This window comes from Pseudophryne corroboree, chromosome 1 (assembly GCF_028390025.1).
Source record: "Pseudophryne corroboree isolate aPseCor3 chromosome 1, aPseCor3.hap2, whole genome shotgun sequence".
NCBI classification, from domain to species: domain Eukaryota; kingdom Metazoa; phylum Chordata; class Amphibia; order Anura; family Myobatrachidae; genus Pseudophryne; species Pseudophryne corroboree.
Genome location: NC_086444.1, coordinates 1083476841 through 1083492059, shown reverse-complemented (window position 1 = coordinate 1083492059; position 15219 = coordinate 1083476841). Strand labels below are relative to the sequence as shown.

Sequence of the window (15219 nt, the reverse complement as noted above, 5' to 3'; positions counted from 1 at the left end):
CAACAGTTTTTTTGCAAAGTGCTGACATTGTCACGTAATTCTTTAATTACTACCATCCAGTCAGGTGTCGACTCCCTAGGGGGTGACATCACTAACACAGGCAATTGCTCTGCTTTCCTCCTCATACATGTCGACACAATCGTACCGACACCCAGCACACACACAGGGAATGCTCTGATAGAGGACAGGACCCCACTAGCCCTTTGGGGAGAAAGAGGGAGAGTTTGCCAGCACACACCAGAGCGCTATATATATATATATATATATATATATATATATATATACAGGGATAACCTTATATAAGTGTTACTCCCTTTATAGCTGCTGTATTATATATTAGCTGCCAATAGTGCCCCCCCTCTCTTGTTTTATCCTGTTTCTGTAGTGTAGTCTGCAGGGGAGAGTCAGGGAGCCGTCCTTCCAGCGGAGCTGTGAAAGAAAATGGCGCTTGTGTGCTGAGGAGAAAGGCTCCGCCCCCTTCACGGCGGCCTTTTCTCCCGCTTTTTTCAGGAAACTGGCAGGGGATAAATGCATCCATATAGCCCAGGAGCTATATGTGATGCATTTTTTTTAGCCATATAAGGTTTTTATATCGTTTTTATTGCGTCTCAGGGCGCTCCCCCCCAGCGCCCTGCACCCTCAGTGACCGGAGTGTGAAGTGTGCTGAGAGCAATGGCGCACAGCTGCAGTGCTGTGCGCTACCTTATTTGAAGACAGGAACGTCTTCTGCCGCCGCTTTCTCCGGACCTCTTCGCTCTTCTGGCTCTGTAAGGGGGCCGGCGGCGCGGCTCCGGGACCCATCCAGGCTGAACCTGTGATCGTCCCTCTGGAGCTAATGTCCAGTAGCCAAGAAGCCCAATCCACTCTGCAGTCAGGTGAGTTCGCTTCTTCTCCCCTTAGTCCCACGATGCAGTTAGCCTGTTGCCAGCAGGACTCACTGAAAATAAAAAACCTATTTAAACTTTTACTTCTAAGCAGCTCAGGAGAGCAACCTAGCTTGCACCCTTCTCGTTCGGGCACAAAAATCTAACTGAGGCTTGGAGGAGGGTCATAGGGGGAGGAACCAGTGCACACCAGCTAGTCTAAAGCTTTTACTTTTTGTGCCCAGTCTCCTGCGGAGCCGCTATTCCCCATGGTCCTTACGGAGTTCCCAGCATCCACTAGGACGTCAGAGAAAAAGGAAAGGTTTGATCGCTGTGCAAACAGGTGTTTGTGCCCAACAGTGATCACATCTCTGTATTTTCCTACATTTCTGCAGATTGCACATTTTCTACAGAGTAGCAAACACGCTGAAAACAGATACTGTACCATCAAATAGCAGCACATTACATTATACATATTGTAAACAGCCTCCACAGAATGTAGCACATTGGGGCTTATGATGGGTTGGCTTCATGCAGTTACCACAGGGTGTAACACACCATGGCCGGCTTGTGATTAACGGACTTCATGTTGTCTCCACAGGCTGCAGCTTACTTGGGTTAGTGATGGGCTGGCTCCATGCAGTCTCCACAGGGTGTAACCCACTGGGGCAGGTTTGTGATAGGATGGCTTCAAGCAGTCTCCACAGGGTGTAGCACACTGGGACAGGCTTCATGCAGTCTCCACATGGTGTAGCACACTGGGACAGGCTTCATGCAGTCTCCACAGGATGTAGCACACTGGGACAGGCTTCATGCAGTCTCCACAGGGTGTAGCACACTGGGACAGGCTTCATGCAGTCTCCACAGGATGTAGCACACTGGGACAGGCTTCATGCAGTCTCCACAGGGTGTAGCACACTGGGACAGGCTTCATGCAGTCTCCACAGGATGTAGCACACTGGGACAGGCTTCATGCAGTCTCCACAGGATGTAGCACACTGGGACAGGCTTCATGCAGTCTCCACAGGATGTAGCACACTGGGACAGGCTTCATGCAGTCTCCACAGGGTGTAGCACACTGGGACAGGCTTCATGCAGTCTCCACAGGATGTAGCACACTGGGACAGGCTTCATGCAGTCTCCACAGGGTGTAGCACACTGGGACAGGCTTCATGCAGTCTCCACAGGATGTAGCACACTGGGACAGGCTTCATGCAGTCTCCACAGGGTGTAGCACACTGGGACAGGCTTCATGCAGTCTCCACAGGATGTAGCACACTGGGACAGGCTTCATGCAGTCTCCACATGGTGTAGCACACTGGGACAGGCTTCATGCAGTCTCCACAGGGTGTAGCACACTGGGACAGGCTTCATGCAGTCTCCACAGGATGTAGCACACTGGGACAGGCTTCATGCAGTCTCCACAGGGTGTAGCACACTGGGACAGGCTTCATGCAGTCTCCACAGGATGTAGCACACTGGGACAGGCTTCATGCAGTCTCCACAGGATGTAGCACACTGGGACAGGCTTCATGCAGTCTCCACAGGGTGTAGCACACTGGGACAGGCTTCATGCAGTCTCCACAGGGTGTAGCACACTGGGACAGGCTTCATGCAGTCTCCACAGGGTGTAGCACACTGGGACAGGCTTCATGCAGTCTCCACAGGATGTAGCACACTGGGACAGGCTTCATGCAGTCTCCACAGGATGTAGCACACTGGGACAGGCTTCATGCAGTCTCCACAGGGTGTAGCACACTGGGACAGGCTTCATGCAGTCTCCACAGGATGTAGCACACTGGGACAGGCTTCATGCAGTCTCCACAGGGTGTAGCACACTGGGACAGGCTTCATGCAGTCTCCACAGGGTGTAGCACACTGGGACAGGCTTCATGCAGTCTCCACAGGATGTAGCACACTGGGACAGGCTTCATGCAGTCTCCACAGGGTGTAGCACACTGGGACAGGCTTCATGCAGTCTCCACAGGATGTAGCACACTGGGACAGGCTTCATGCAGTCTCCACAGGGTGTAGCACACTGGGACAGGCTTCATGCAGTCTCCACAGGATGTAGCACACTGGGACAGGCTTCATGCAGTCTCCACAGCGTGCAACACACTGGGGCAGGCTTGTGATGGACTGGCTTTATGCAGTCTCCACAGAGTGTAGTACACTGGGGAAGCATGGCTCCAAGCAGTTTCCGCAGGGCGTAGCACACTGGGGCAGGCTTGTGATGGACAGGCTTCATGCATTCACTCACTGGAAACATGCTGCAGGGTCAGCAACAGACTTAAGAAAGCAGATGTGTTTATTGGATACTTCTGTGTGGAGTGTGGTGCAAGGGATCGGAGGAAACACTGACAGAACACATTCTAAAAGCTTTGACATTAAGAGCCAGTACTAGACAATCCAGTTTAACAACTTAACATACTATATGTAATCACGAGTAATCTCCTTTGCAAACATTTTCTGGTGAAACACACTTAAGCTGCATGAGTTTACTCATATTCAAAGTATATACCATTACTTTATTAAACTTATTATTCTGTTTAAGATTTAAATAGCTTAAAAAACTTACTTCATTTGCTTTCGGATCATCTGGAGACTGAGCGTCCCTGGTCTGTTTGATGCTCTCACACATTTTCTTCATGAACAAGTGACTGTTGTTCTCATTCTTGGCCATTAAAACTTCAAGCATGAACCAAAGGCACCTGCATTCGAAAAGGTTACTATAGTACATGTTCAAATACTATTCCTCAAACATAAAAGCAATGTATTGCTACCTAAACACTGGTTATTGTATTGTAGTAGGGATGCGTTAAGCATACCGGCAGTCAGGATATCAGCGGTCATGTGAACGACACCACTAAGGAGACAGGCGCCGGTACACAGACAGCCAGCATCCGGAAAGCATCAAGGTGGGTGTTAGTGCACTGATTGGGGGGAGGTTGGCTATAGCCGCCAGCTACAGCCACGCCCCTACCCCCTCCACCGAGTTTTAGCCCTGGCTGCCATCCAGGATGGATAGGGTTAGGGTAAGTGTGTGTGGGGGGGGGGGGATGGAGGGTTAGTGTACCTACTCCCCAGAGGTGTTGGGATGCCGCGGTGAACGCTGGCATCCAGACGCCAGGATATCATACTGAACACCCCTGTAGTAGACCAAGTAGTTCAATCAACATTTGTATTTTGTATATAGAATCACTAGCAACAACACTTTCACATAAGCAGGCATCCAATTAGGCACAACTGGTATTCGGCCAAAACAAAAAATGCTTGATAACGTGATTTTTGACATATGGTCATTACAGCGCTGATCCTATGTATTATTGCAGCTTCGACGGCTGTTAACTGCAAATTATGCTTGGGGACAATGAAGTGGGGGATAGAAAACTACCCCCTCCAGCGTTCTGAGGCACTTGATGCATAATCCCCGATAAGTGCCGGTTTACGGGGTTACTTGGACAGCCCTGGCCGAATTCATTGGCTGTGGCAAAATTACTGCAGCTAATTGGATACCGAGAATACACAGATAACCGTGAGAGTATGTTCAAAATTTTGCGTTGATAGCTTAATGTTAATGGCATAATGTTTAAATTCCTACAGACTGCACAAAATACGTTTAGCCAAACGGGTTTGGGGACACAATTTATGAAATTCAATGAGATTTAATAGTCTCATTTTAGAAACTTACTCTTTGATATCACGTAATTGGTCAATATCCTGAGGTTTCGTAAAATCTGGATCGTGAGCCAGGAGATGAATCATGTATGGGACAACATATTCCGGCAGTAAGGACAGCAGCTTTTCTATGGAAACATTGCACAAATCATGAGATTACGACTTTTCAATGTGAAAGGAGACCTTTATTACTTTTTATAAACAAGGGGACTCTCAAAGTAACAGCCAGCACCAGAACTGGGCTGACAACTAGTGATGCAGTGCGGAATGAAGGCGTGGAAAGTTTGCCACAGAACTGCTCACAGATCAGTTGACAAATTCAGAGTGCTGAATAGCGACATAAAAAAAATAAAAAAATAAACACATGGCGGTAAATGACAAGTTACAAAACATACACAACTACTCACCACTTGCAATTGGGTTTTGCTTTATGTACTCCCTCCGTATACTGATGTTTTTAAGTAAGCACTGTCTAGCATGGGCTCTTCGTTCTTTAACTGGATCCTTTGCACACAGAGCAAAAATAGCCATGTACTCTAGTGGAAGCTGAAGCTTCACCAGTGCCTTGTGCAGCTTCTGTGCAAATATCTGTCGCACCTGGTAACACTCATCCTGCAGAAGAGACAGAGACAAACCACACATTGGTAGCTACTCAGCACATGCTGTGCAGTAACCATTCCACTGTGACAGCACAAATAAACGTGGTTACAGGCTCACAGGACACTATAGAATGGGAGACTGAAAAAACCACACAGGCCAGAATATTCTTACATTGAATGAGCAGTAAGATCAATAAAATTGCACTTACATTAATAACCAGCGCACACAGCTGGAACTGCTCCGGGGTGATTATTTCATGGTAACAAGGCTCCTGTGCCAACTTCATGATGGCACCACCAGCAGCCAATCTCAAACGAGACATGTCAGATTTACTGAAACAATGATAAAGTCAGACTGAATTACCTGATCAGATAGTAGCATTAGTCAGAGAGTAAAATCTGATTTCTCTTACATCCTAGAGGATACTGGGGTCCACTAGCTTTGGGTACTTTAAGAAATGAATAGTGTGGGCTGGCTCCCCCCTCTATGCCCCTCCTACCAGACTCCGTTTAGAAAATGTGCCCGGAGGAGCCGATCACACTTAGGGAAGCTCCTGAAGAGTTTTCTGCATTTGTTTTCCGTTTGTTATTTTCAGGCACTGCTGGGTGGCACCAGCATGCCTGCTTCGTTGGACTTAGGGGGGGAAGAACAGCCCAACTTCCTAAAGGGTTAATGGTTGGGTTTCTCCGCTGACAGGACACTGTGCTCCTGAGGGAGTCATTCGCAAGACCCACCACGGCCAGCGTACCCTCCCGCAGCCCTAACAGAGCCAGAAGAAAGAAGAGTGGTGAGTCGAACGCCGGCGTCCCGGTTTGCAGGTCGCCTGCGAGAATGGCGGCATAAGGGTATGAGTAATGCACTGACATGCAGGCTGCGGCCCCAAACTTCAGTAACATGCTGAAGTGTGTATCCTCGGTGAGGGGCGAGCTGAAGTCAACCACCACCCACACTGGCGCTATCGCTTACAGGGGTTTTAACCCACTGTTAAGCACATGAAATACCTCAAGCCAGTCTAATAAAACCAGGAAGACAGCCCGTCATTAAGGGGGCAGGGCTTCACTATGAGCGGATCCAGCCGCTCACCAGCGCCATTTTACCTCTGCAGATCTCACTGAACAGTCTCACAGGGACACACAGCTCCTCCTTCAAGACTCCAGTTTACCTCAGCGGTACCAGTGGGTTATAGCAAGGGGGGGGGGGGGGGGGGGGGCAAGCAATAATGGTATACTAAGCCCCTATTAAGGGTACTTAGTTTGCGACCCGGCTAAGTCTTTTATTGGCCATAGGGGCGCGTTGTGGCTGGCTCCATAATACTCTGTCTCCCTAGAGGTCTCTGGGTGGGTTAACGGTGTTATACCCTCTTCTCTACTGTGCGGCTGTGTTTTTACTTGTTGCCATGTCAAAAGAGTGTGTCCTGCACTGCAGAGTGCTTCTCGTCCCCAGGGGAATCTATAGTGTACACAAGATAGTACACCTTCTCAGGCTAGTGGATCGGAACCAGTGTGGTTAAATTCACTGAAAGGGATGATCTCAAACATTTCTCAAATTGTCCCAAACTGAGAAAAAGACGCAATACTTAAGACAGTTTATAAATGACCTGATGAATAGAGATTCAGTGCCCATACCAGCGTCTTAGACCCCTGCCATTTGTCCACAAAAACTACACTGGCACAAATCCTGCATACTGACACCGATGATGATGACACTGATGCAGATGACGGTGATGTGGATTTAGGTGGGGGGGGGGATACAGCTCTATCACAGGGAATACAGGCCCTAATAGAGGCTATTAGGGAGGTCCTGCACATTCCTGATACAGTGATAGATACTGAGGAATCTCATTTCAATGTAAAAAAAGAAATCCTCTGCTACCTTCCCTGCATCTAAAGAGTTAAATTCTCTATTTGAAGAAACTTGGCTCACTCCTGACAAGAAGTTTCAGATCCCAAAACTGTTAATAGCATCTTGCCCTTTTCCGCAGGATGATAGGAAAAAGTGGGAAGTGCCGCTAATTGTTGATGCCTCAATTTCTAGGTTGTCCTGTAAGACAATCTTACCAGTCTCAGGTGCAGGAGGCCTCCTTAAAGAACACGGCTTACCGCAAGATTGAGACCATTCTCAAATCTCTGTACACAGCTGTGGGGGTGGCTCAGAGACCCACTATAGCTTGCATTTGGATCTCTAGGGCCATTTCCAAATGGTCAGGTACTCTAATTGAGGACTTAGATTCTTTACATAGGGGGGAGATAGTTTTACAACATGTACAGGACTCTGCTAATTTTATGGTCGAAGCCCTAAAAGAAAATAAGAATTTACTCACCGGTAATTCTATTTCTCGTAGTCCGTAGTGGATGCTGGGTACTCCATAAGGACCATGGGGAATAGACGGGCTCCGCAGGAGACTGGGCACTCTAAAAGAAAGATTAGGTACTATCTGGAATGCACTGGCTCCTCCCTCTATGCCCCTCCTCCAGACCTCAGTTAGGGAAACTGTGCCCGGAAGAGCGGACACTACAAGGAAAGGATTTGGAATCCAGGGTATGACTCATACCAGCCACACCAATCACACCGTACAACTTGTGATAACTATACCCAGTTAACAGTATGAACAACAAATGAGCCTAATTAACAGATGGCTCATAACAAAACCCTTTAGTTAAGCAATAACTATATACACGTATTGCAGAGAGTCCGCACTTGGGACGGGCTCCCAGCATCCACTACGGACTACGAGAAATAGAATTACCGGTGAGTAAATTCTTATTTTCTCTGACGTCCTAGTGGATGCTGGGTACTCCGTAAGGACCATGGGGATTATACCAAAGCTCCCAAACGGGCGGGAGAGTGCGGATGACTCTGCAGCACCGAATGAGCAAACTCAAGGTCCTCCTCAGCCAGGGTATCAAACTTGTAGAATTTTGCAAATGTGTTTGAACCCGACCAAGTAGCAGCTCGGCAAAGTTGTAAAGCCGAGACCCCTCGGGCAGCCGCCCAAGAAGAGCCCACCTTCCTCGTGGAATGGGCTTTTACTGACTTAGGATGCGGCAGTCAAGCCGCAGAATGTGCAAGTTGAATCGTGCTACAGATCCAGCGAGCAATAGTCTGCTTTGAAGCAGGAGCACCCAGCTTGTTGGGTGCATGCAGGATAAATAGCGAGTCAGTTTTTCTGACTCCAGCTGTCCTGGAAACATAGATTTTTAGGGCCCGGACTACGTCCAGCAACTTGGAATCCTCCAAGTCACGAGTAGCCGCAGGCACCACAATAGGTTGGTTCAAATGAAAAGCGGATACCACCTTTGGGAGAAATTGGGGACGAGTCCTCAATTCTGCCCTGTCCATATGGAAAATCAGATATGGGCTTTTACACGACGAAGCTGCCAATTCTGACACACGCCTGGCCGAAGCCAAGGCCAACAGCATGACCACTTTCCACGTGAGATATTTTAGCTCCACGGTTTTAAGTGGCTCAAACCAATGTGATTTTAGGAAATCAAACACAACATTGAGATCCCAAGGTGCCACTGGAGGCACAAAAGGAGGCTGAATATGCAGCACTCCCTTAACAAACGTCTGAACTTCAGGCAGTGAAGCCAGTTCTTTTTGAAAGAAAATAGACAGGGCCGAAATCTGGACTTTTATGGAACCCAATTTTAGGCCCATAGTCACTCCTGACTGTAGGAAGTGCAGAAATCGACCCAACTGAAATTCCTCCGTTGGGGCCTTTCTGGCCTCACACCAAGCAACATATTTTCGCCATATGCGGTGATAATGTTTTGCTGTCACAGCCTTCCTAGCTTTTATCAGCGTAGGAATGACTTCATCTGGAATGCCCTTTTCCTTTAGGATCCGGCGTTCAACCGCCATGCCGTCAAACGCAGCCACGGTAAGTCTTGGAACAGACAGGGCCCCTGCTGTAGCAGGTCCTGTCTGAGCGGCAGAGGCCATGGGTCCTCTGAGATCATTTCCTGAAGTTCTGGGTACCAAGTTCTTCTTGGCCAATCCGGAACAATGAGTATAGTTCTTACTCCCCTTTTTCCTATTATCCTCAGTACCTTGGGTATGAGAGGAAGAGGGGGGAACACATACACCGACTGGTACACCCACGGTGTCACTAGAGCGTCCACAGCTATCGCATGAGGGTCCCTTGACCTGGCGCAATATCTTTTTAGCTTTTTGTTGAGACGGGACGCCATCATGTCCACCTGTGGCCGTTCCCAGCGATTTACAATCAGCTTGAAGACTTCTGGATGAAGTCCCCACTCTCCCGGGTGGAAGTCGTGTCTGCTGAGGAAGTCTGCTTCCCAGTTGTCCACTCCCGGAATGAACACTGCTGACAGTGCTAGCATGTGATTCTCCGCCCATCGAAGAATCCTTGTGGCTTCTGCCATTGCCATCCTGCTTCTTGTGCCGCCCTGTCGATTTACATGGGCGACTGCCGTGATGTTGTCTGACTGAATCAGAACTGGCTGGATTTGAAGCAGGGGTTCTGCTTGACTCAGGGCGTTGTAAATGGCCCTTAGTTCCAGAATATTTATGTGTAGGGAAGTTTCCTGACTCGACCAATGTCCTTGGAAGTTTCTTATCTGGGTGACTGCCCCCCAACCTCGGAGGCTTGCATCCGTGGTCACCAGGACCCAGTCCTGTATGCCGAATCTGCGGCCTTCGAGCAGATGAGCACTCTGCAGCCACCACAGCAGAGACACTCTGGCCCTCGGGGACAGGGTGATCAACCGATGCATCTGGAGATGCGATTCAGACCACTTGTCTAACAGATCCCACTGAAAGATCCTCGCATGGAACCTGCCGAAGGGAATTGCTTCGTAAGAAGCTACCATCTTTCCCAGGACTCGCGTGCAGTGATGCACCGACACCTGCTTTGGTTTCAGGAGGTCCCTGACCAGAGATGATAATTCCTGGGCCTTCTCCTCCGGGAGAAAGACCTTCTTCTGTTCTGTGTCCAGAATCATGCCCAAGAACAGCAGACGCGGCGCAGGAATCAGCTGTGACTTTGGGATATTCAGAATCCAGCCGTGCTGATGCAGCACTTCCTGAGATAGTGCTACGCTGACTAGCAACTGCTCTTTGGACCTCGCCTTTAAAAGGAGATCGTCCAAGTACGGGATAATTATGACTCCCTTCTTTCGGAGGAGCCTCATCATTTCAGCCATTACCTTGGTAAATACCCGCGGTGCCATGGACAGACCAAATGGCAACGTCTGGAATTGGTAATGACAGTCCTGTACCACAAACCTGAGGTACTCCTGGTGGGGTGGATAAATGGGGACATGCAGGTAAGCATCCTTGATGTCCAATGACACCATAAAATCCCCCTCTTCCAGGCTTGCAATAACCGCCCTGAGCGATTCCATCTTGAACTTGAACTTTTTTATATAAATGTTCAAGGATTTCAAATTTAGAATGGGTCTTACCGAACCTTCCGGTTTCGGTACCACAAACATTGTGGAATAGTAACCCCGTCCCTGTTGAAGGAGGGGTAACTTGATTATCACCTGCTGAAGATACAGCTTGTGAATTGCCGCCAGTACTACCTCCCTTTCTCTGAGAGCAGCAGGCAAGGCTGATTTGAGGTAACGGCGAGGGGGAGTCGCCTCGAACTCCAGCTTGTATCCCTGTGATACTACTTGCAGAACCCAGGGATCCACCTGTGAGCGAACCCACTGGTCGCTGAAGTTCCGGAGACGCGCCCCCACCGCACCTGGCTCCGCCTGTGGAGCCCCAGCGTCATGCGGTGGACTTAGAGGAAGCGGGGGAAGATTTTTGATCCTGGGAACTGGCTGTCTGGTGCAGCTTTTTCCCTCTTCCCTTGCCTCTGGGCAGAAAGGAAGCGCCTTTGACCCGCTTGCCTTTCTGGGGCCGAAAGGACTGTACCTGATAATACGGTGCTTTCTTAGGCTGTGAGGGAACCTGAGGTAAAAATGTCGACTTCCCAGCTGTTGCTGTGGAAACGAGGTCCGAGAGACCATCCCCAAACAATTCCTCACCCTTGTAAGGCAAAACCTCCATGTGCCTTTTAGAATCCGCATCACCTGTCCACTGCAGAGTCCATAATACTCTCCTGGCAGAAATGGACATTGCATTAATTCTAGATGCCAGCCGGCAAATATCCCTCTGTGCATCTCTCATATATAAGACGACGTCTTTAATATGCTCTATGGTTAGCAAAATCGTATCCCTGTCGAGGGTATCAATATTTTCTGACAGGGTATCGGACCAAGCTGCTGCAGCACTACACATCCAAGCTGAAGCAATTGCAGGTCTCAGTATAGTACCTGAGTGTGTATATACAGACTTCAGGATAGCCTCCTGCTTTCTATCCGCAGGCTCCTTTAAGGCGGCCGTATCCTGAGACGGCAGTGCCACCTTTTTTGACAAGCGTGTGAGCGCCTTATCCACCCTAGGGGATGTCTCCCAACGTAACCTGTCCTCTGGCGGGAAAGGGTACGCCATCAGTAACTTTTTAGAAATCACTAGTTTCTTATCGGGGGAAGCCCACGCTTCTTCACACACTTCATTCAACTCATCTGACGGGGGAAAAACCACTGGTTGCTTTTTCTCCCCGAACATAATACCCTTTTTAGTGGTACCTGGGTTAATGTCAGAAATGTGCAACACATTTTTCATTGCCGTAATCATGCAACGGATGGCCCTAGTGGATTGTACATTAGTCTCGTCCTCGTCGACACTGGAGTCAGACTCCGTGTCGACATCTGTGTCTGCCATCTGAGGTAGCGGGCGTTTTTGAGCCCCTGATTGCCTTTGAGACGCCTGGGCAGGCACTGGCTGAGAAGCCGGCTGTCCCACAGCTGTTAGGTCATCGAACCTTTTATGCAAGGAGTTGACACTGTCATGTAAAACCTTCCACATATCCACCCATTCTGGTGTCGGCCCCGCAGGGAGTGACATCACACTTATCGGCACCTGCTCCGCCTCCACATAAGCCTCCTCATCAAACATGTCGACACAGCCGTACCGACACACCGCACACACACAGGGAATGCTCTGACTGAGGACAGGACCCCACAAAGTCCTTTGGGGAGACAGAGAGAGAGTATGCCAGCACACACCACAGCGCTATATAATCAGGGATTTACACAAACACAAAGTGATTTTCCCTATAGCTGCTTTACATATACAGTTTGAGCCTAAATTTAGTGCCCCCCCCCCCCCCCCCCCCCCTCTCTTTTTTACCTTTGAGCCTGGAAACTGCAGGGGAGAGCCCGGGGAGCTGTCTTCCAGCGGAGCTGTGAAGAGGAAATGGCGCCAGTGTGCTGAGGGAGATAGCCCCGCCCCCTTCTCGGCGGACTTCTCCCGCTCTTATATTTATATTATGGCAGGGGATTTTTGCACATATATAGTTTTATGTGCTGTTTGCCAATGTAAGGTACTCTAATTGCAGCCCAGGGCGCCGTCGTCCCCCCCCCCCCCCCCCTGCACCCATCAGTGACCGGAGTATGTGGTGTGCATAGGGAGCAATGCCGCACAGCTGCAGTGCTGTGCGCTACCTTAATGAAGACCGGAGTCTTCAGCCGCCGATTTTCAGGATGTCTTCTTGCTTCTGGCTCTGCAAGGGGGACGGCGGCGCGGCTCCGGGACCGGACGACCGAGGCTGGGCCTGTGTTCGATCCCTCTGGAGCTAATGGTGTCCTGTAGCCTTAGAAGCCCAAGCTAGCTGCAAGCAGGTAGGTTCGCTTCTCTCCCCTTAGTCCCTCGTAGCAGTGAGTCTGTTGCCAGCAGATCTCACTGAAAATAAAAAACCTAACAAATACTTTCTTTACTAGAAGCTCAGGAGAGCCCCTAGTGTGCAACCAGCTCGGGCCGGGCACAGATTCTAACTGAGGTCTGGAGGAGGGGCATAGAGGGAGGAGCCAGTGCACACCAGATAGTACCTAATCTTTCTTTTAGAGTGCCCAGTCTCCTGCGGAGCCCGTCTATTCCCCATGGTCCTTACGGAGTACCCAGCATCCACTAGGACATCAGAGAAATTGGCTTACTCCATGCACGCTCCACGGCCATGTCAGTGGAATGAGGATTCCAGAAAGGGAGTGGAAAGCCTACCATTCAAAGGTGACACCCTGTTTGGAGATGAACTGGATGCGTGGAAATCCAAGGCTACGGCGGGTAAGTCTACATACCTCCTGTCTGCAGCACCCCCAGCTAGGAAAATCTACTCTGCTCCACCTCTGCAGTTCTTTCAGACAGCAAAGTTCAACCAAGGGTTCTTCTGCTTCCTTCAAAGGTAATAGAGGTAAACCCAAAAAACCTGCTCCTGCAGGTTCACAGGAACATACCTCCGGCTCTGCTTCCACAAAGCCTTCGGCATGACGGTGGACCGCACTGATTGGAAGACAGGCAGGTGGGTGCCCACTTGAGATATTTCAGTCACATATGGACAACATTAGGCCTAGATACCTGGGTCAAAGATCTTATCACCCAGGGCTACAGACTGGAGTTTCAGGAACACACACCGCAGATTCTTCAAATCAGGCTTACAAACTTCTCCAGAAGCAAGTCTGACTCTACAGGCAGCGATACAAAAACAGGTACAGACTCAGGTCATTGTTAGTTTCACCTTACCTACAGAACAAAGGTTATAATTTTAACCTGTTTGTGGTTCCGAAACTGGACAGTTCGGTAAGGCCCATTTTAAACCTCAGATCCCTGAACCAGTACTTACAGATATTAGATGGAGTCTCTGAGAGCGGTGATCTCAGGTCTGGTGGAAGGGGAATCCTTGGGTGTCTCTAGATATCAAGGATGCATATCTTCAAATCTCGATCTGGCTGCCTCACCAGGCTTATCTAAGGTTTGCATTACAGGACTATCACTACCAATTCCAGGCCCTGCCATTTGGCCTCTCAACGGCACCACAGGTATTCACCAAGGTCATGGCAGAGCTGTTCCTCCTACGCAAACAGGGAGTGAACATAAATCCTTACCTGGACGACGTGCTGATAAAAGCATCATCCAGGGAGAAGCTGCTGGACAGTATTGCAATTTCGACTCAACTGCTCCAGGATTACGGGTGGATTCTGAGCCTACGAAATCTCACCTGGAACCGACGAGAAAACTTGTGTTTCTGGGCATGAACCTGGGCACCCAAGCAATGAGAGTTTTTCTTCCACTGGAAAAGGCATTGGTAATTCAGTCGATGATGTGGGAGGTTCTACAACCTCCCTGGATATCGGTGCACCTGTGCATTCGTCTTCTGGGTAAGATGGTAGCGGCTTATGAGGCCCTGCCGTACGGAAGGTTTCACGCAAGGCCCTTCCAACTGGATCTGTTAGACCACAGGTTCTCAAACTCGGTCCTCAGGACCCCACACAGTGCATGTTTTGCAGGTCTCCTCACAGAATCACAAGTGACATAATTAACTCCACCTGTGGACCTTTTAAAATGTGTCAGTGATTAATTAATACACCTGTGCAGCTGCTGGGTTACCTGCAAAACATGCACTGTGTGGGGTCCCGAGGACCGAGTTTAAGAACCACTGTGTTAGACAAATGATCCGGATCGCATCTACACATGCACCACAGGATACGTCTGTCGCCAAGAGCCAGGATTTCTCTGCTGAGGTGGCTTCAGACTCCTCACCTCACAGAAGGCAGGAGGTTCAGGATTCAAAATTGGATTCTTCTAACCACAGACGCAAGCCTCCGAGGTTGGGGAGCAGTCACCAGGAAGCAACACTTACAAGGAAAAACAACAAGTCAGGAAGCCACTCTTCCAATCAACTTTCTGGAACTAAGGGCCGCATACAACGCCATTCTGCAGGCTTCACATCTTCTTGAAGATCAAGCCATTCAGGTTCAATCAGACAATGTGACGGCGGTGACGTACATAAACCAACAAGGCGGAACGAAGAGCAGAGCAGCGATGTCAAGACGTAACAAGGATTCTCCTCTGGACGAAAAGACATGCAATAGCATTGTCCGCAATCTTCATTCCGGGAGTGGACAACTGGGAAGCAAACATCCTCAGCAGACACGATCTCCATCCAGGAGAGTGGACCCTTCACCTGGAGGTTTTTGGGTGCTTGACGAGTGGGTGGGGACTTCCA

The 15219-nt window shown here is 49.4% G+C and overlaps 1 protein-coding gene across 4 annotated transcripts in view; it reads right to left on the bottom strand.

The window, feature by feature from the left end:
* The window catches only part of PDS5A (PDS5 cohesin associated factor A), a 351976-nt gene that overhangs the window by 31130 nt on the left and 305627 nt on the right, over positions 1 to 15219 (bottom strand). For all 4 annotated transcript variants that reach the window (XM_063921117.1, XM_063921126.1, XM_063921146.1 and 1 more), the window contains exons 24-27: positions 5350 to 5473; positions 4949 to 5153; positions 4555 to 4669; positions 3442 to 3574 (exon numbers count right to left, since the gene is read on the bottom strand). In XM_063921117.1, coding sequence (XP_063777187.1) covers positions 3442 to 3574; positions 4555 to 4669; positions 4949 to 5153; positions 5350 to 5473 — 577 coding nt within the window. The remainder of the gene's footprint in view (positions 1 to 3441; positions 3575 to 4554; positions 4670 to 4948; positions 5154 to 5349; positions 5474 to 15219) is intronic.